The sequence below is a fragment of the Aspergillus bombycis genome (assembly GCF_001792695.1).
Source record: "Aspergillus bombycis strain NRRL26010 chromosome Unknown contig00085, whole genome shotgun sequence".
Classification (NCBI taxonomy): Eukaryota; Fungi; Ascomycota; class Eurotiomycetes; order Eurotiales; family Aspergillaceae; genus Aspergillus; species Aspergillus bombycis.
The window spans coordinates 1-20,508 of NW_019170087.1; the positions used below are offsets into that span (position 1 = coordinate 1).

General features: G+C 49.5%; 5 protein-coding genes across 5 annotated transcripts; 3 read left to right on the forward strand and 2 right to left on the reverse strand.

Moving 5' to 3' along the window:
- Positions 1 to 596: 596 nt before the first annotated feature.
- Positions 597 to 8,075, reverse strand: ABOM_008407 (putative nonribosomal peptide synthase; the record flags this gene model as incomplete). Its single annotated transcript, XM_022535536.1, has 1 exon — positions 597 to 8,075. The coding sequence occupies one exon, from the start codon at positions 8,073 to 8,075 to the stop codon at positions 597 to 599; it is 7,479 nt and encodes a 2,492-aa protein (XP_022386347.1).
- Positions 8,076 to 8,988: 913 nt separating this feature from the next.
- ABOM_008408 (carboxymuconolactone decarboxylase family protein) lies at positions 8,989 to 9,666 on the forward strand (the record flags this gene model as incomplete). Its single annotated transcript, XM_022535537.1, has 1 exon — positions 8,989 to 9,666. The coding sequence occupies one exon, from the start codon at positions 8,989 to 8,991 to the stop codon at positions 9,664 to 9,666; it is 678 nt and encodes a 225-aa protein (XP_022386361.1).
- Positions 9,667 to 12,109: 2,443 nt separating this feature from the next.
- ABOM_008409 (putative C6 and C2H2 transcription factor) lies at positions 12,110 to 13,036 on the forward strand (the record flags this gene model as incomplete). Its single annotated transcript, XM_022535538.1, has 2 exons — positions 12,110 to 12,202; positions 12,347 to 13,036. 2 exons carry the CDS (start codon positions 12,110 to 12,112, stop codon positions 13,034 to 13,036), a joined length of 783 nt encoding a protein of 260 aa, XP_022386348.1.
- A 2,578-nt stretch (positions 13,037 to 15,614) lies between these two features.
- ABOM_008410 (Dabb family protein) lies at positions 15,615 to 16,011 on the reverse strand (the record flags this gene model as incomplete). The annotated part of the gene is made up of 2 exons (XM_022535539.1): positions 15,615 to 15,842; positions 15,913 to 16,011. The coding sequence occupies 2 exons, from the start codon at positions 16,009 to 16,011 to the stop codon at positions 15,615 to 15,617; spliced, it is 327 nt and encodes a 108-aa protein (XP_022386362.1).
- Positions 16,012 to 17,106: 1,095 nt separating this feature from the next.
- Positions 17,107 to 19,500, forward strand: ABOM_008411 (putative MFS drug efflux transporter; the record flags this gene model as incomplete). Its single annotated transcript, XM_022535540.1, has 14 exons — positions 17,107 to 17,259; positions 17,319 to 17,399; positions 17,458 to 17,510; positions 17,558 to 17,639; positions 17,706 to 17,798; positions 17,854 to 17,936; positions 17,999 to 18,080; positions 18,134 to 18,491; positions 18,548 to 18,612; positions 18,661 to 18,820; positions 18,875 to 19,030; positions 19,079 to 19,289; positions 19,347 to 19,404; positions 19,459 to 19,500. The coding sequence occupies 14 exons, from the start codon at positions 17,107 to 17,109 to the stop codon at positions 19,498 to 19,500; spliced, it is 1,677 nt and encodes a 558-aa protein (XP_022386368.1).
- Between the last annotated feature and the right edge of the window lie 1,008 nt (positions 19,501 to 20,508).

Below are 20,508 nucleotides of genomic sequence, written 5' to 3' on the forward strand. Positions count from 1 at the left end.
TTATTCAATATTAGAATAGCAGTAATATTTTTTATTTTCTTTTTAAATCTATTAAATAGAGATAATTTAAATATTTAATAGAGTTTTTATTTCTATTTTATCTTTTTATAATCTATCTTTTAGATAATTAAGAATTTATAGTATATAAAATATATAATATCTATAATAATCTATTTAACTGTTGCACAATTGTTATATATTAATTATAAACTAATTTACAGTTATTACTCTAATTGTTATAATTTACTCTATTTTAGTCTACAGTTAACTGCGGTTAAGAAATTCTACATCTTAACCTAACCGCCATAACCTTGGAAACACCAGGGATCCCGGTATCTCAACCAAATGAGCCTACTAATCGGTTCCCTATATTCTCATTTAGGTGTTCTCCTGTCCAAAGGATTCAGGGATTGAATCGATTGTCAGATACTTCACACTGCCAAGTCGGGCGGATTATGGTGTTTTCGTAAGATTATGTCTGCAACTTGCGGCGCGAAGTTTGGTGGTGGAACGAAACACGAATGCAAGAATTCTTAAACATGACGGATTCTTTGAGTATATAACGGCTGACAAAAGTAAACGCAAGAGAAGATAGACTATCCAACAATAGAAACAACCTTACTCCTTGAATACTCCATCATCTGCTCCAGAATATCCAAATACGCCGCTGTCACCCCATCAAACTGCTCTTCCCCAAACATCCGTTGATCATACTTCCATTTCAGACTATAACCTGTAGCTGTCTTCGACACCTCCAAATGCACCGCATAGTCAATTGGCATCCGAACCTTACTCAGCGCCATCACCATCCACCGCATATGCTTGTCGACCATATTGGTGGTAGGTGGCGGCGCCTCAAAAGGCTGAAACAGAAAAAGTGCTTGAGACGCCGCATCGTCTCGCTTCCTGCCCAGGGCATTGTAGATATCAGTCAGGCTGACGTTGCCGTTCTCGGTTGTCTTCCAGAATAGGGACTGGGTGGATTTCAGTAGATCGCGGATGAGGGTGTCGGGGGAGAATGTACTCCGGAAGGGGAGGAAGTTGGCGCAAGTCCCGGCGATAGTTTGGGCTTCGGAGATGTCGACATTGCGGCCAGTGATTAGATTGTCATACGTGACATCCTTTCGACCGGAGAGGCGGGCGAGGAGCAGCGCGAAGGCGGTTTGGAAGACGATTGGAACGGTCACGCCCACGGAGGCGGCAAAGGAGTCGACACGACGGTCGGTTGTTTTGAGCGTCAGGGCTGAGGCGATGGAGTGGGTGGCACTGGGGAACGGGGCGGGAGCATTGGCTAGCAGGGATGTCCAGAATTCGAGGTTTTTCGACTTGTCCGTGGCCTGAATATAAGAGACGTAGTCGCGGAAGGGGACAGTGTCCGGAGTCGGCTGGTTCTTGGCGAGGGCTTTAAATTCGTCATCAAAGATCCGGAGGAGAGTGCCATCATACATGGCGTGGTGGATTTTGAGGAGAAGGTCGCGGGTGCCGTCTGGCAGGATCAGGAGACGGTACCGGATGAAGGGTGTGCCGAGGGTAAATTCGGCGTCCCAGGCGGCATTTATGTGTTGCTGCTTGTCGGCTTCTGAGGTGCAGTGAATGATCTTCAGGTCGAGGACGGGGTTGGCGAGGACGACCTGCAGCCAGCGCCCGTCTACCTCCAGCCACATGGATCGCAGGATTTCGTTTCTTGCTGTCAGCCGGGTGGTGACTTCGATCCAGTGGTTGAAGTCGATTACCTCGGGCAGTGGTCGGACGGTCTGGCATTGCCAGAATTGCTCGGCTTGGGCGCCACGAACGAGGAAGTCTTCCACTCCTGGGGGGGGCGGGTAGACGACTTCGACATCGGATGGTTGGACTCCAGCAGTCGAGAGTATCGCGTACACCTCATCCGAGACGGGGACAGACACATCGTCTACCTTTGGCACGGCTGTCTTCACGGGCCTCATGCGAGTCGCCATCTCCTGTAAGAGAGGGAATGCAAGCACGTCACTGACGGTAAGCACATGGCCCGCCGCCTTGCACTTGCCGACGAGATTGATGGCCGTGATAGAGTCGCCACCATGGGCGAAGAAGGTACTCGTGCTGCTGATCTCACTGGTCTCCTTGTGGAACAGAAAAGCCCATAGGCTCTGTAGCGCCATCTCCTCTGGCGTGACCGGGTCCACGAACTCGGCCTCGGCGTCGATATTACTATACTGCTGCAATTCGTTGCTATCCATGGCATTCACCCATTCCACAAGCTTCTTCCGATTTGCCTTCCCCGAGGGAAGCAGGGGCAAGGTGCCGACTGGAATCCAGATGGTCGGAACCATGTACGGAGGCAACGAGGTCAGACTGATGCTGACCGTCGTGAGTGTCTCGAAGGTGTCCTCGGCTGGCAGAATTCCATTGGGGTTTCCGGGGTCGACCACACAAAAGGCCACCAGCTGCGGTCTCTTCTGGATCTCGACGACGCTGGCAATCGCATGCTGGACTTTATTGGTCTTTAAGATCGCCCCCTCAATCTCACCCAGCTCGATGCGGTGTCCGTGGATTTTGACCTGGTTATCTTTCCTCCCGAAGCATTCAACGCGGCTGTTGGGGAGCCACCGGGCGAGATCACCGGTTCGATAGACTCGCTCAGAGCCTCGGAGGACGAATGCCTTCTTCGTCGCCTCGGGCCGGTTCAGGTATCCGCGCGCCAGCTGCGTCCCACTGAGACAAAGCTCGCCGACGGCACCGTAGGGCGCCAGTCTCAGGCTATCGTGCTCGAGAATCATCGAGACACAATTCCGAAGCGGATGGCCGATCACCTTGGCGTTGCCGCCAGGCGGGATGTAGCCTGCGTTTGCGAGAATCGAGGCCTCCGTGGGTCCGTAACAGTTCATGACGACGCAGTGCGGCGCCCAGCTGTCGACGAGATCAGGAGTCACCGGTTCTCCGGCCAGATAGATCCCGTGCACGCCCGGTACGTCGGCAGGCTGGAGGAGCTTAGCCACGGTGGGAGTCAGGAAGAGCCGGTTCACCTTCATCGAGTTGATGACCAGGGCCAGATCGGAGAGGAGGGACTCCATGGGAGCCATGCAGAGGGTTGCGCCCGCACCGAGGGTGCAGAAGATATCCCCCACCGAGACGTCGAAGACGTAGTTGGAGAATTGCAGCACACGCCACTCCCGATGCCAGCTCTCGGCGAGAGAAATACTTTCAATCCCCGCCGCTATGGAGCGATGCGGAACCAGCACCCCCTTGGGCAACCCGGTAGAGCCGGAGGTGTAGATGGCGTATGCCAGGTGATGGGGTTGCAGGTCTGGAAGCTCCAGGTTGCCGTCGCAGTACTCAGAGACGTCGACATTGTACACATCCACCACCTCGACCGCGCGATCGGCCTCGTCGAAGATTCCGCGCAAGTTCTCGTCCGTAAGAACCATCGTGGCGGACACGTCGCTGACGATAAAGTTGTTTCGCTCGGGGGGATTATCCGGATCCAGCGGGACAAACCCGCCCCCGGCCTTGAGGATGGCCAGGATCGAGGCAATCATCTCAACAGACTTGGGAAGGCAGAGAGGGACCAAAGTGTCTGGGCCTACTCCTTTCTGGACCAAGTATCGTGCCAGCTGGTTGGCATGGCTGTTCAATGCACGATAACTGACGACCTCGGTCTTTTCAAACTCAATTGCGACGCGATCGCCATCGGTCGCTGCAATAGCCTCAAAGCCATCGTGCAGGAACCTCGCGTCCGTGGTGGCCGGCATCGACATGTGCTGAAGATATAGCGCCTCTGAGGGTGTAATCAAATCCACCTCCCCCAACTGGGTCTGCCTGTTGTCCACCATCGTCCGCAGCAACTGCGCCACTTCCTCAATGATAAAGCCCGTTCGAACAGGCTCCAGATACCCGGACAGCCGCAGTTCAAACTCCCCATCGGCCTTCTCCTCTACCTCAAGGCTGTTGAACCCAGTATCCCAGATGGGTCGTTCGCCGTATGGCTCCAATTCCGTGGCGCCGGGGCTTGCATCGGTCTTCACGAGGAAGTTAACCATGGAATCAAAGAGACTCGAACTTTGGGCCGCTGCTGTCAGTGCTCGTCTGAGTCCAATCTGCGAGAATTTAGCTACTTTCCACAACTCGTTCTGCACTAACGTCACGACGTCTCCAAGGCCCATAGTGGGCTCCAGGCGAACCCGAATAGGGACAGTGGTCATGGTCGGTCCATTCAGATCCTGGATCCCCGGGATCGGAGCATCGCGCCCCGACAGCGTGATGGCAAAGGTAATGTCGGCGCTTCCCGTGTGCTTCCAGAGAATAATTGACCAAGCAGCGTACATAAGCGCACCGGTCGTGACACCTGCAGAGGCGGTAAACGTGCGAAGGTCATACTGGATGGTTCGCTTGAGAGCATTGAACGGCGCAGTTTCCGTTGTGAGCAGCGTTGCAGCAGCGTTCTGAAGGTACCCGGACCAGAAGTCTGCGGCAACGTTCTCATCCAATCGCTGGGAATGACGGACGAAGATGTTGAAGGGGGGTCGGACCGCTACAGACTGATTGTGGTAGACAGCTGCTGCATCTTGGAAGAGGAATTTGGAGGACCAGAAGTCAAAGAGGGCGTGGTGCATGGTGACGATGAGGATCTCGCTGTTGACAATGGCGGCTCGGATCGGAGGCTGCCCGAGATCCATATCCTGGGATGTATTGTGCGATACGTAGTCTTCGATCGAGATGTCGCATATCATCTGCCAGGGGAGCTGGAATTGCCGGTTCACGGTCTGCAGGAAGGTTGCGCCGTTCTCGAGGAAGCTCGTTCTATAGATGGGGTTCGCGTTGATGGCTTTTTGGAAAGACTGTTGCAGCCTGGGTATCTCGTATCCCTTAATGTTGAAGACTCGGTGATACACGTATCCGCCGTTACTTCGGTGCGCGGAAATAATCCCCTCCTGGAAGGGGGTAGCGTGATATGCGTCCTCGTATATTGTTGGGTCAACGTCTGGTCTGCCCTTGATGAGGCTGTACGGGGCTGGCGGCTCTAGATCAGTTTGCGCTATTACCTCGTACTTGAGAGAGGCGGCTGCAGTGGCCAGGGAATCCGCTCGAAGAAGGTCTCCCAGTTCGGCGACATAATTAAACGGCAATAACTCGGACACGACAAGCAGCGCCTTGAGCGAATCTCCCCCGAGGTCAAGGAAAGACTGGTTGACTGTGATCACATCCACAGGAAGACGAAGGACCTTGGCCCAGACCGTCTGGAGGACCGTTTCTACCTCGGAGAGCGGCCTCCCTGCTTGGTCGGTAACCAGTGAGGCGCCGATGAGATCACGCCGTTGCATCGCCTCGATCTGTTTCCGCAGGAGAAGCACGTCGGTCTTCCCGTTGCTGTTCAGAGGCAGTGTGTCAAAAGGTAACCAGTAGGCAGGTGTCATATAGGAAGGAAGCCTGCTCAATGTCGCCTGCCGGAGGTTGTGGACCAGCTGAGCCCACGGTGATGCATTTTCCGGCGAGATACAGGCGACAAGTGCCTTCTCTCCCTCGATCGTAGCAGCGATAACCACCGCGGCACGCACAGCCTTCTCCCTACTCAGCAGGGCTGAAATCTCGCCCGGCTCGACCCGCTGGCCGTGGATTTTAGTCTGGAAGTCAATACGACCGATGATCTCAATCGTGCCATCTTCCAATCGGACCGCCATGTCACCTGTCCGGTAGAGCTGGTATCCCTTCGTAAATGGGCTATCGACAAAAGCCTTCTCGGTCAGTGCCTTCTTGTTGATATAGCCACTGGCGATCTGCGGCCCTTCGAGACACAATTCACCGGGAATCAAGAACGGGGTGAGCTGCCGCGTGTCCGGGTCCAAGATGTAGGCAGACGTGGTATCAGATGGACGGCCTACATTGCGACTGGACAGCTGATCTGTTGGGCCCATTTGTCTGCCCCAGTTTAGCTGGGTACATTCGCTGAGCCCATAGTTGTTTTTCAGCTCCACATGACTAGCCCAGCGAGCGACGATCGCGGGGTCGGCCAGTTCGCCGGTGAGGTTGACTCTCTGCAAGGTTGGCACCTGTTCGGGGTCCAGCAGAGAGATAGTCGACGACGTGATACCGAGCGTGTTGACCATCATTCCATTGACGAGATTTGCCAGGGAGAGTTGCAATTTTGACCGGCCCGCGAGACAAAGACAGCCGCCATTCGCCAGTGTGGAAAGAATGGTCCTCTGTGCAGCAGAAAAGACGGGATTGTAGAAGAGTAAGTTGCGGTTGTCTTCAATGGCAGGTGCACATTGAATCCCGGTGGAGGCAGCACGGTGGCTTAGAATAACACCCTTGGGCACGCCGGTGGAGCCAGAGGTGTAGATGATATAGGCGGGTTGCTCGGGGTCCAGATCTAGACACAGGTCGGATTCATTAGACGAGGACTGGAGGAGATCTTCCACCAGGTAGGCTTTCGTATTTGGGAGTTCATTGATGAGGTCCCCTTGTGTAAGGTAGCACGGTGCCTGCACATCTTCCATGATATACGCCTTGCGGGCTGGCGGCTGGGCGGGATCCAGAATCACATATGCGCCTCCGGCTTTCAGAATCGCAAGTAAAGCAATCACAAAGTTAACCGAGACATCCATATGAACGGGAATGATTGATCCGGGAGCCACCAACCTCGCTAGCTGATGAGAGACGCGATTGGCGGCAGCGTTCAATCCCGCGAAGCTAAGGGCCTCGCTGAGCTCAAACTGCAGCGCTGGCTCGGTGGCATGATTGCGAGCCTGCTTTTCAATCAAGGTATGGACCAGCTGGGGAGGGACCTGTTCATGTGAGGATCGAAAGCTGAGCAATACGGCTCTCTCGTCCTCTGAAGCCAGGCTCAAGCTCATGAACGGGCCGTGGGGGTTCGCGATAATCTGTCGCATTACCTCCCAAAAGTGCTGCAGGATGATCCTAGCTCGAGCCGAGGGATAGTTCGAGTCGTGCATCATGGACACCTGAGCGGTGGCAAAGTCCAACGTGACTTTCATGGAAACATCCAGTTGCGGCAGAGAGTCCACGGGAATATCTGATTCCAGCACGATGAACGTGGATTGCACGGCGGTAGTGCTGCCGCTGTGCTCCTCGATCGGTCGGCTACCGAGGAATGAGTACCGAGAGGCTGTCTTCTTTTCGCTCTCTAATCTGTGGAGAGCTTCCAGGGTCAGCTCTTCCTCCGACAGGCGAACCCGAAGAGGAGTGGCCACATCCATTGGACCGACGATGTACTCTGTTTGGTCGAAGCTGCAGTCTCTGAGATTGGTGTAAAAGGCGACATCCTGGGTCTCGAGGTGGCGGGATAGCGTCGCTGCCCACCCAGCGCGAAGCATGGTCTTCACACTGACCTGGTGCTGCTGTCCGAAGTTCTCCAGCCCAGAGAGGAGTCCCACGTCGCCCGAGACTCTGGTCTCGATGACTTTTCTGTCCGGATCCGAGGAGCCTAATAAGCCCCTGCCATGGTATCCATCCAAGTACCCATTCCAGAAGCTGATGGCCTCATTACGGTCACGGGTCCCAATGGCTTTGGCATAGTTGCTGAAGGGGATACGGGCTGGAAAGGGAAACCCGTGGAAGAAGAGTTCGAAGTCATGCCAGAGCAGTAGGATAGACTTCACGTCAATCAGAGCGCGATGGTAGTGAAGAGTCAATACCGGTCGGTTCGCGCTTGCTTCGTAAAAAGTCAAGTATGGCACTGTCTTTTCGAGTGGCTCCCAGCTTCCAAGGCCCATCGGCAACACGAGATAGACCACTTTCTGCCGCCAGGAACCTCCATCCTCGCTGGAAACAATGACCGTGCGAAGGATGGGATGATGAGCGGCCACGGCTTGCCAGGTCATACGGAGCCGGTCAATGCTAAAGGCCATCTGCTCAGGGACTTGGAAAGAGAAGGACGTCCATCCAGATTGCTGCCCCAGCGACGAGAGGATCTCCTGCTGGACCGGCGTCAAGTCAAACAGTTCGCCATCAGCCTCGGGCGTGCTTGAACCCCCATTAGAACTTGGCCGTGAATCCACTCGAGGGAAGACCTGCTGAAAAATTTCCGGCACAGTCAATGGGGGTTGATAGAGGGAAGGAAGTGGCTGATGCAACGCCATGGTTGATAAAAGAGCAATAGAATATGGAGTCTATACGACTATGTATGAACTCAACAAAGTGTAGAAGAAGGTGTCAAAGATAGATGTAGAGGATAACGACCCAGGACGTCTATACTTCAGAGCAATGAATATGTCAGTCTCGTCTTCAAGCTCATCGCCTGCTCTCGATTTCTCTGCCTCTTTCCGTGGTGCGAGGCTACTCCCCTTTATAGAGTTCTTGGGCCAGCTGGAACTCTATACATCTGACACCTTCTCTTCCAGGGATGATCTCTCTCTCCAGCGGTTTCTCCTACACATCTCCACGTCTCCCACGTTTTTGGTCCATGTTGACATCAGCCCTGCCATCACCCCTCTCCTGTGCATCGAACAAACCCGTATACGTCCGGCATCTCGACAGAGCTCGATACCGATAATGTCACACCCACTTCTGTAATGGCACAGGTATATTACAAATCAGGATGGAACACTCGTTTTCAAGGAATCTAATCCTGTAGAATGTACTACTGAGTGCTAAGGATGAAACGTAACCCCGAAGAAAGCTGGTGCGCAATGTTTTTTGTATAGATGTCGGCTGAAAGTCGCGATTCTCGTTATGATGGCGAGTGAGTTATGTGGGCCCAACGGAGCCCGACTAAGCTCCGTCGATTTGGTCTGGTCGATTTAACGTATACGAAAGATCTATGAGATGAGGGGACTGATAGGGATGCATGATTTTGATTTTGATTTCTAATGCAAAATACAGACAATTTTGGATTTGTCACGTCTGCGAGAATCGAGTTATATAAACACCCTTCCTCACCTCCCCAATTGTCTCCAACACAGCAGCAACCACAGTTCCAAGTGTCCCTTCCTCAGCCTTCTCTTCCCAGCTTTCTGCCTCCCGAGGTATCTTGATCAAATCAAACTCATCGCAATGTCTTGCACCGCCGATGCCTCCCCTGCCACTACCAACGGGAAGCAGGCCACCACGGTCTACACTTCTCTCCCCACCACCACCTACGCCAACCAGCGCGCCGTCTTCCCCTACGTGGATCCTACACAGGTGAACTCGGGCCTGGCGCAGGCCTTCAAGGTCCTCCCCTTTGAGCGCAACGTGCTCAAGCTGCTCGCCCACGCCGAAGGCTTCTTCCCTTCCATATCCAGCCTCCTGGGTACTGTCTTCCGCTCCACTCGCGAGCTCCCTACCCTCGAATGGCAGCTGGTGGTCCTGCGCACCGCAGCGCTGATCGGGGCGCACTACGTGTTCGAGATTAACACCCCAGTCGCCCTCGTCAACGGCATGCCCAACGCCAAGCGCCTCCTGATTGCCTTCGGCAAGGTCGACGACACCGAGTACTTCAGTGAACGCGATCGCATTCTCCTCCGCTTTGTCGAAGAACTGGTCCGCCACAACACCGCCAGCGACGGCACCCTCGAGGCGCTCAAGGCCCACTTCAGCATTCGGGAAATCATGGAGGTGATTGTCATTGTAGGGCTGTATACTATCTTTGGACGGGTGGCGAACGTCAGCCGGATCGATGAAGACCCTGAGATCCCGGGGCTCATGGATTCGTTGAACAGCTTGACTGGGCAGAAGGATCGGGGCGAATAGTGTGTGTCTGTTGGCATGTATGTCGAGTAGATATTGTTAGTCAGTTTCCTGGCAATTGATTTGTTGAATCTTCAAGAGCGGTCCCTTTTTAAATTAACATCTACAGGGTTTAAATGTCAAGTTACTGGCTCGAGGGCTAGGATGTAGCATTGAGCCGTTGTGGATGAGACAGTCAGAAAGAGTGGACTAGCCTGCGGCTAATGCACGCACCGCCGCATAAGTTTACTACGGGGTAGACCCTCCCCGACAGAGATCTGTATCAAGCTTATTGCCTATAAGAGTCGATATTATAGCCGAGTAGTCAGAGACGAAAGTCATTAAAATAGTGGTTTATTGGATTTGCAGAAGACAGATCATCAGGTCACCCGAATTAAGTGCTGGGCCTTATGTTTCCAGACTCCATACGGGGCCTGAACTCCCTGGGGAACCATAGCGTAGCGTATATCAGCTATAGTCTGTAAAGCTCCACTGTCTGTGCACCTCTGCTTCATCGGCATACCCGATAGCATCGGCAAGCTGCCGAGTACCACAACCACCTCGACTAACCGTACCAACGATTCCAAGGTCCCCTACTCTACCTCGGCCCATCCCGTCGATCAGACTAGTGTCGCCAGTGTAAACATCTCATCAAGCCGAGTTCCAATTGGTCAGTCGGAAACAACCAACTAATATTTTTACGTGCTAATTTATCGTTCGTCTGTATAGCAAAATCGAAAGCTGAGCACAGAATCTGCTGGGGTTTGACGAGTGCCGTGGATGGACGCGCCTCCTAAAAATCATAAGTGGTAGATCTGTACCTTTCAGGACAATTCAAAAACATATATAACTTCTTTAGAACCTTAGTCTGTTTCCTCCAAAATATCTCTGTATAATCTCAATTGCCTGAGACTCGAAAGCTTCATTTGTGATGTTTCCATTGGGCAAAATCGGCGGCACGTGGGACCAGGCATCCAGTGGTCAACTATGGATAGCTCGCTAGCGCTGAGAAATTAGCTGCATGCCAGGAATGAAGTGAGAACACAAGTTAACAGTTTTCTTGGGGCAAAGCTTTGCCTATGGTTGCCTCTTTTATTGCTCACGCCGTCTCATCATCCCATCATCCCGATATCCCACCATCCCATCATCCCATTGGTTGAATTGACGAGACGGATGCTTTCATTAGACCGAACTTAACTGCTGTTGGCCACCGCAGAAGGATTATTCACCTTAAGGCCTTGATGTGATGAAGAATTACATAAATTTACTAACTGCTTATTTTAATGTCAGTGGTTGTCTCCATCTCCCCCACTAGCCCCCACTGATTGCGGTATCCCATCACCCCCCATCCCATTCCATCCCATCCCACCGTTTCCCTTCCAGGCCGTGGCTTACATTGCCCTGATGGGGCCGGGCTAGCCAAGGGAGGCAATAAGCCCTAGCTCTTCGGTCATCCCACCTACTGCATGATTCCCACTAATGTCCGTGGTTAGTCAATCCTAAAGGCAGAACAAGACCTTCTCCGTTACCTGCTCTGGGGCATCCCATGATCCCATATTGCCATCCCATTGGCATCCCATCGGCATCCCACCCGCTCTCCCATCTGCGCCAATCATCAGGACAATCCCCACTCGTTCCTAACGTGACTGACATCTCGCCGTTAACTGTCAACTCGTGGGAGACTAGATTGTGGCGCTATACAGCCTTTCCATTTTCTCCGGACAAAACTAAGAAAATCGTAATTTCTTTTTCTTCCCGCCATGAGTACCCGCGCGTCGTTTCAATGTGACTTCCCGGGTTGTGGATTAAGGTATCGACGGAAGGAGCATGTCACCCGACATGCGCGACGACATTTTCAGTCGGACTCGTTTGAATGTCCGTTCTGCGATCGACGTTTTGCCCGGAAGTAAGTCTGTTCAGTTCACCAAACACGGAATTGGAATCGGAGGCTGCGAATTTGGCCATTGTCGCATGGGCCTCATGTGGACGGAACGGATGGACGTGTGAAGGAATCTAGGCAGATGAGGACCTGGATCAAGAATGGTGCTAAGTACACAATAGTGATACGCTCCGTCAACATGTCCGCACCCATCACGAGGATAAAGAGCTTCAACCAGGTCGCACCATTCGAGCGTGCAATAACTGCTGCTCGCGAAAGTCCAAATGTGACGGAAAGGCTCCGTGCGGAGCCTGTGTGCGGCGAGGAATTGATTGCTCCTTGGGATGCTCGATTCGGGGCCGCCAGGTTCAACAACCCAGTCCCGCCGTTAGTCTAAGCGCCAGACTTTTAGATGATCCCACCCATTTGGCCCCCATACACGACTTGGACGCAATTGAAAAAAGCCCCGCTAGAGCGTTAATTTATATCCAGGTGTTCTTCGAGAAGTTTCACGCCACATGGCCATTTCTGCACCGCGCCACCTTCGATCCGGACCATGAGCCCGCCCTTCTCTTTCAATCCGTCATGATGATGGGATTATGGTTGACCGGTAAAGAGGATGCCCGGATTGCAGCGACGGATCTGCACTCGAAACTCCTTGAGTCGATCCATCAACAGCGAGTGAGTTTGCCTTGGGACTTGATACCGCCACATCCCCCATTCACTCCCGCCACACCGACGCTCAGATTATGAACCCTCTTCAATCGTGCCTCGCGAACACGTACAAGCAGGCCTTCTGCAACTGCGAGCCAGACTCTAAAGTAGCCGGAGAGATCTAGTGTGCAGATGCTTGACGGCGTGTTTAAGGGTCTGGGTTGGGGCGTGGGAGGAGGGGAGTGTCGCGGTGTCAAGTCCTCTTATCTTCTTCCCTGCTTCCATATTCAGCCACTCACGAACTGTTGGCAGGATAAATGGGAAGCACCAAGCCAGCACAACGCAGATCCCCCCTCCCCCTGGCCCATGGCAACATATCAAGGGATCCTGCTCCAAATCATTTTCGCCCTCCTGAAAGGTAATCAAGGTCTCAACCTGCAGCTCACTCACGAACTGCCCACCCTCCCCTTGCGGCTCCTAAAAGCCCTCGTCCGCACCTGCCTCCAGCGCAAAATGTTCTTCTACCCCTCGATGGTCGCCCAGTTCAAAAACACCCTGCCCGACGTGTACATTTGGGTGGGGGTTGAGGAAGTCAAGCGCTTCGCCCTCTCACTGTACAAAGTCTGTCGATCCTGCCGGGTCCCTGACACCGATGCATCTTCGCAGGGCCGCAGTTTGCTCTCTCTAGCGAATTTGCAATTCGCGCTTCCTGATAGCGATGAACTCTGGCATGCGAGCTCGGACTTGGCCTCGCGGCTGGCGGAAGATCGGAGCGCGTATTGCGAGAGGAATTCAGACACGAGGTGGATTAGTCAGACGGCGAAAGTGCTACAGCCTGATGGGGGGTTTTGTTGGTTCTGATTTCTTGGTTCCGTTCTTTTTAAGGAGATGTATATAATTCATTAGCATCAGATGAAGTTAGCGAGTTGTATACTGAATCCTGTGAAATAGGGATTGGATCCCGCCACGCCTACTCTGCTCATGCCACCCCCTAAAAGGTTCCCCCTACCAGACATTCAAGTGGCTTAATAACCTGTCTACTATTCTGGGGGCTGTTTCAGGATAGTTTCTTTGGGGGGTCTGCTTAGGGTCATATCACCTGATTGAGCGATTATTTGACTAGATTCGTCTATCAATTCAGCCGATGAAAGCTTTTAATGAGGGCTATGATAAAGAAGAGGGTATGGCAGTATCCAGTCCGTCATTACAGTATATATAGTTATTAAACATAATTTTTATTCTGAGATCACCGAGATGGATCACACTTCGACAAGACATGAAATACATCAATACAACATGCAACTGTTGATTGGACAGTGGATCAAGCATATGTGTTACACCGAGATAGGCAGGTGGTTGTCTTTTAGCTTACTGTTCAAAGATAGGATAGTGGTAGAAGGCAGATTATCTTAGTAGAGTAACTGAATATACAGTAATAGCTGTGTGGTTAGCAAGATCAAGAGACGGCCATCAGTAATTATCATTACTGGGAACTGAAAATCACTAATTAATTGATAATATAGCTAATTCAAGTAGTTCTAGCACAACAGTTGATCGATTTTTACTACATGACCAAAATCTACTAGAGATGTCAGGAGGTGATAGAACGGCCTCTAGTAGGCCAGCTGTTATATAGGCAGACTAACTAGGCAGCTACTGTATCTCCAACCCCCCATTTCCCCCATTTGGCCACCGTAAAGCTTCCAGACGTTTAAAAAAGCAATTTCCTATAACTCCCGAAGCATATTCTTTGCTTCTAGCAGGTGTATATCTCTGTGTTTGTAGACACATCTCAAGGCGATATATAGAATAAAAGCTTCTTATATTACATACTTTCATTCTTCTCTAACTTTTTTAAAACTCTCCGACAGCTTCTCTAGATATAGTAGATCTTCTCTATATAACCTTTCTTGCTACAATACAAATCCGTAGGCATTGCTTTTAAAGCTAGTTCTACCGTAGAGTATATCGATATCCAGTGTGTTTAGCATGCTTTTGAAAAGGATATCGTCCTCTTCGCTTAGTGCTAAAGTAGTAAATGTGTCAAACCGTGGACTGTCGAGGTTGTAAGCAGCAGAATAGTAAAGAATAATCCAGAAATAGTTTACCATTTTAAGCATATAGTGAGGGGGTAGGTCCAAGTACACTCAACACCTGTCGCTGGATGATATTCGAAACTCCTATGCGAAGCCTCCTATTTATGAACATACTGACTCCAGGATCACCCCGACAAGATCATTGCGTGAATCCCAACGCATGATATGTTACATTACATTCCTACCCTTGCCTGCTTACCTCGCTACCCCAGTAGTAGATTACGTACATAGCAACTGCATTACAATATTTTTAAGTCTCGAGATTCTTGTTCTGTTTTACAATATAAGCTTTAATACTGTCGCATACAAAATATTAAATAGCAGGTATTAATTATAGTCTTTACAACTAGTCCATCTATACCCTCTTCCTTTGCGTAGAAACTCCTAAAGTTATAAATATTTTTATATAGTGTATTATCCAACGGTGCACTTAAGACAATGCTAATGGTAAACCTATACTTTTAATATGTGTATTTAACCTTATCTTTAGCAATGTCCTAGATTAAGATCTCGTAGGCACTATAAATATATAGCTTTGCTTTAATATGGAGACTCTATAAGCACCTGTACGGATAGACAAAGACATCAAAACAGAACTTTTAAATCCAAGAAGATTAACGATTCTTGACTAGATAGAGGTAGCCTAGTGGGCGAGCTGTCATATGGGCAGAATATCTTGGTGGCTAGAATTTCAGCAACTATGTAACGGCGGTATACTATATAGATGCCCCCAGGGTATTCGGGATCGTTGATCCCGAATTATATGACCTTTTGGCCTTGTGGAATAGGGTGCCCTGGCTCTATCCCTTACACTCTTCTATAACAGAATATTTTTTATAAGATATTTTATTAAATATAGAGACTTATTAATATTCTACAGTTAGAAAATATTATCAAAAAAATAAAATTTTGATAGAGCGGCTCAGTAAAAAAGTCAAAATCTCTATACCAGATTTATCAAGTCAGAAAAATATAGTATCTAAAAATCTATACTATATAAATCTACAAAGTAATCTTTGAATAGCTTTATTTTATATAGAAATAACAATTTTTTGATATTTTAAATAAACTCTATCGAACAAGTCATATTGAGTCTAAAACAATATTAAGCTGTAGTAGACTATCTACTGAAAGTTGGGGGGCGGTGGTGAGACGGATATATATTTTTTATTTCTGATGGCTCAATTTTGTACCTTTTGACCCATTCCAATAATATTGCAGGTTGGGGATATTCGTCAGGCTATTGTCATCTTCTTCCTTAGTACCTTCTTTCTGTTCGTATTTCTCTCCATTTCTGATCTTAACTGTTCTGTACATGACTACAGATGTCCACCGCCAATCATCTAAATTGCAAGCCCAACCACATCCTCAAAGTACGCCGTAAGTACATCCCCATGCCTCTTGGGAGAAGCAACAGACTTCAATCGTTTATGTGCTTCGCAGTCATGATCATAGAAGTTCATATCGTCCATATCGCGAAAGGTCGTCTTGACGGCCAGCGTGTAGCCTTTCGTTCGCGCGTCAGGCAGTGTGCGACCCGCTTGGACTGACACAATGTAAGGCTCTGAGTTCTATCAGCAGTATAAAGGTTAATATTTGACCTGTAGGAGCGGTGGAGAGGAGAAGATGAGTAAGCTGTACCTTCTTTGCCTCTTGAGCAAGAGTGCGATATTCGGCGAGGAGAATGTCGACGTCCTCCGGTTTGGGAATGTTGAAGAGTGTGATGCGGTGGATGGTCATGACGAATGAATTATATGATTTTGGAAGGGGAAGCAGACGAGGACGAATGGGGTCGAATATGTTGTTACTTGGATTTAAAAATGTACGATAAGTGTCTCGTAGATGTTAGCAAATGGGGAAAACAGAGTGTGATTTTATACATGCATGGACCTGACAAAAGCATTTGGGGATACCCTCGCGGGGAGAACTAGACAAGGTATCCAAAACGGAGTTAGGATATTCACGAGCCGTGTCTATCGTCTTCTTCGCTAGATAGACTGAAACAGAACCTATGGCGACACTTTTTCATCCTCCTTCCGAAAGAGACATCGTGATGGATGCAGCTTCCTTAGCTTTCCACAGCTCATTCTGCTAAAATAGTGCCCAAGAGATTCCCTTCCAACACTGGATTCGACACTGTCTTGATTCGGAGGTTGGTGACCTTTGCGCCAAGCCTTCCCGGTAGCCTAAGTATATGAAGTGGAGACGCTAAATCAGTGCTTATCATCATCCAGAACGCCAAAGACAGGATGACGGCCTAATGTCCTGCCCCGATGGGATAGCGAAATAGCTGATCTGCTTTTCCCGCTGGGATGAGGTGACCCGGGCGTTGATCCGGGAGACTCTGAAGAATACTACTTCAGGGTTACATTTATTCGCAACTAGCTCGATCTTGGTATCCCATTCGGTATCCCATTCGGTATCCCATTCGGTATCCCAGTCGGTATCCCAGTCGGTATCCCATAGCATCCCAGAATGTGGATCTGGACTGGGTTGGAGTTGCACCGGCAAACAGGGGGATATGATCATAATTTTCTCCTGGAATAAGCGGGCCTGAGGAGAAAGGGTGGCTGGTTGATCTTCTGTCATCCTTTTTCATCCCATGGAGCCTTCATTAGTCACGACCCAGAATGATTTCAGATCTCTTACTTCGTTCAGTTGGCGTGATCTGACTGGATTTGCTGTTCCAATGTTTCTTTAGGATTAGAATAAATAACCGGTCAGGCCAGAATGTTTCGATAACTCAACATCAACTTAACTTTCATTTACTCAAAAACTAAGAGTCTGTGCGTCAATACCCTCCATTAACTAGCACAGCACAGCACCGCCAGCACAATGGCAGCGAGTCTGAAAGATGTCGAGAAACTCGGGGCCGCCGATGCCTTGACGGATTCACAAACCCCAAGCTCGAGCTCACAAATTAGTAAGGGTCACGAATCATCAGTCGAGGAGCCGCAGAAGGAAGTGAGGACGATCACTGGCTTTAAGGTATGTATCCAACTCCTGAACTACCATGGGGACAGTAGATTCTAACCTACCAACAATAGTGGATCCTAGTTGTAACTGCTATCCTGTCCAGCCATATGCTTTTTGCGCTTGACAATACCATTGTGGCTAACATCCAACCTGTATTTATTCCTGTTCGGTATATCTATCTCTAGTACATCTAACCATTGTGAACTACAGGCTATTCTCAACCAATTCCAAGAAGCCGACCAGATTTCCTGGCTTTCTGTGGGGTATGATTTTGACTGTCCTACAAGATAATTTAGCTAAGCCTTCGCAGATTCTCCCTTACCTCCTCCGCACTGGTGCTGCCTTGGTCTAAGGCCTACGCAACCTACAATGCCAAATGGCTCTATATTGGGGTATGCTAAAGAACGCCTGATTGTAAAGCAGTATCAAAGTTTAAGTGTTGCTAACTCGAGTACTAGTGTGTTATTCTTTTCATGGCAGGCTCGGCTCTTTGTGGTGCTGCCCCAAACATGAACGGGATGATTGTCGGACGAGCCATGGCTGGCGCTGGAGTAAGCTGAAATGCCTGTATAAATGCATAGGCCTCTGGATATTAACTTAATATAGGGAAGTGGTATGTATTTCGGCGTCTTGACCCAGCTGTCTGTGAACACAACCGTATCTGAACGTCCATTCTACATTGGTTTGACGTAAGTAACACTGCGAAATCTCGAGCTCTATATTAATACTCACTGTAATGTTTCTCGTCTAGTGCCGTTTCGTGGGGTATCGGAACTGTCACCGGTCCAGCGATTGGAGGAGCCTTCGCCGAAAGCACCGCGACTTGGCGTTGGGTATGGCTGCAAATCTCCCGCTTCAAGAAGTCCTCCCATGCTAATACTGTTAGGCCTTCTACATCAACCTAGTTGTTGGAGCAGTTTTTTCCCCAGTCTACGCATTTCTTTTGCCCTCCTTCGAGCCCATGCCCAATGCAACCCCGAAAGAGAAAGCTAGCAATATCGACTGGGTCGGCATTGTCTTGTTTGTCGGTGCGTTGGCTACGTTAATTATGGCTATCGACTTTGGCGGAGTGGAATGGAGTTGGGGCAGCGGTTCGTCCATTGCACTGTTCGTGGTGTCCGGCGTTCTGTTCGTTGTCTTTGGTGTTCAGCAGACTTTCTACATCCTCTGCAACGAGGAAAACAGACTGTTCCCGATTCATTTCCTTAAGAGGCGTTCACTGCTACTTCTGTTCATCCTTAACAGTGAGTATAAACCTATAAAATGCTCCAACCTCTTGGTGATGCTAATAAACTTCTAGCCTGTGCCAGCAGCGGATTGTTTATTTCCGTGTACTATATTCCCCTGTTCTTCCAATTTACTCAGGTAAGATAGCAACCCTGGTTCCCAAGATATTATACTTATACCGTCCAGGGTGATACTGCAGTCCACTCCTCGCTGCGTATTTTACCCTTTGTAATGGTGCTCATCTTCGCCATCATTGCAAACGGCCACATGATGTCCAAATTCGGTTATTACCTTCCATGGTACCTCCTTGGTTCTATTTTCGAACTCGTCGCCGCTGCATTAATGTGTAAGCTAAGATGCCTAATTATCGCAATACTTATCCCAACGCTGACCCCTTTAGACACTGTTAAAAAAGATACCTCTGCCAGCGCTATCTACGGATACACCTCTCTTATGGCCCTTGGTGTTGGCGCGTTTAACCAAGCAGGATATAGCGTTGTCCAGGCTAAAGTTAAGAAGACCGAGATCCCATGGGCCCTTGGCTTTATGATGGTTTGTAAGTAGTCCACATTCTTTATTTCGTAAACAAGACTAACAAGAATAGCTCAACTGGGAGGCATCGTCTTAGCACTGGGTATGGCCGGCGCTATCTTCGTGAACAAAGCAACTGCGGGTCTAATCAACTTGCTTCCGAACGCCGATACCACAGACATTAAGAACACAATTGGCGGAACTGCAAGTGGATTCTTCAGCACGTTGACTAAGTCAGAGCAGTCCGCGGCGTTAGATGTTATTGTCGATGCTATTGACTATGTGTAAGTTCTATTTGTAGTTTGCTAAACTTAAAAGTCTATCGCTAACTTTTACCACAGTTATACCCTGCTTATTGTTGCCGGTGGCATAGGTGTTCTTCTCTCGGTGTTCTTGAAGGTTTGTTCGGCAGTGCAACGTATTATTATAATCAGCGCTGACATTGTAATATAGCGCGAGAAACTCTTCATGGAGGTGGCTGCTGGTGGTGCTTAATCTATTGGATATATTAGTTGCATACGGCCTTGCAAAACCTTGGTGGCAAAACGGAATCCAGGATACGTCAGTGGGAAGGAAAAGTTGAAGATATAATAATCGTGGAGGAGCAGACAATAAGAAACTTATACGTGTTATTTACGACTTTCATGTGTTGATTTATCGTTCCCATCTCGTAAGATTATAGGGTCGGGTTGATTTCTGTTTGATTGTTTGGGGGTTCTGAAGTGATTGTATTCAGAAGCATGTTCTGCCCAACCACTCTGAGGAGTATTGGGTATATCTTCACATAATGTCCCAATATATACTAGCTTTATTCTAATACTCCCCCTCAGGTTCAAGACATCTCTTGAACCTGGAAACATAAAACTATTCCCAATCATTAATTTTATCTATCTTGATCTCCTGCACTTAACACCTTGGCACTCATTTCCGGTCTTCATTCTCAGTGAGGCTTTCCGACTCTTCCAATGATCTAATGACTGAAGACCCACTCGATCCAAATCGGATGGGGGAATGCAAGTCTTCCAAGTAGATCAAGTGGACAATAGAAACTCTTGGCGGCAATCCCGAGTGGAATGAACCGAGGCGGTCCGCTCCGACAGTGCGAATTAGGAAGGTCATGAGTAGATCCGGGCGGTAAGACACTAACCAGATAACAGAGAAGGAAGGTGGAAGTTTAACCGCGCGTTATCCGGCGTGATATTTGGAGATTAAATGGTTACATTGAAGTGGTATCTTGGGGTCTAGACTTGCGCAAGCGTATTGCGGATTGAGGCTAGCTACTGCTGAAGTAAAAGCCAATGTTCACTGGACTAATATTACGGGATATGCTTCATTCTATAGGGCATCCAAGCCAGTACAAGCCCCTTGGGGTTGTTAATTAAATGAGCCTGAAGCGTGTTCGTAACCGAGGGTAGGCCACTCAAACTGACCAAGCTGTTAGACCACCTCAGTAGTCTTACATCCGGTGTTCCATATCTGACGTCCTTATCTCTACGGAACGTC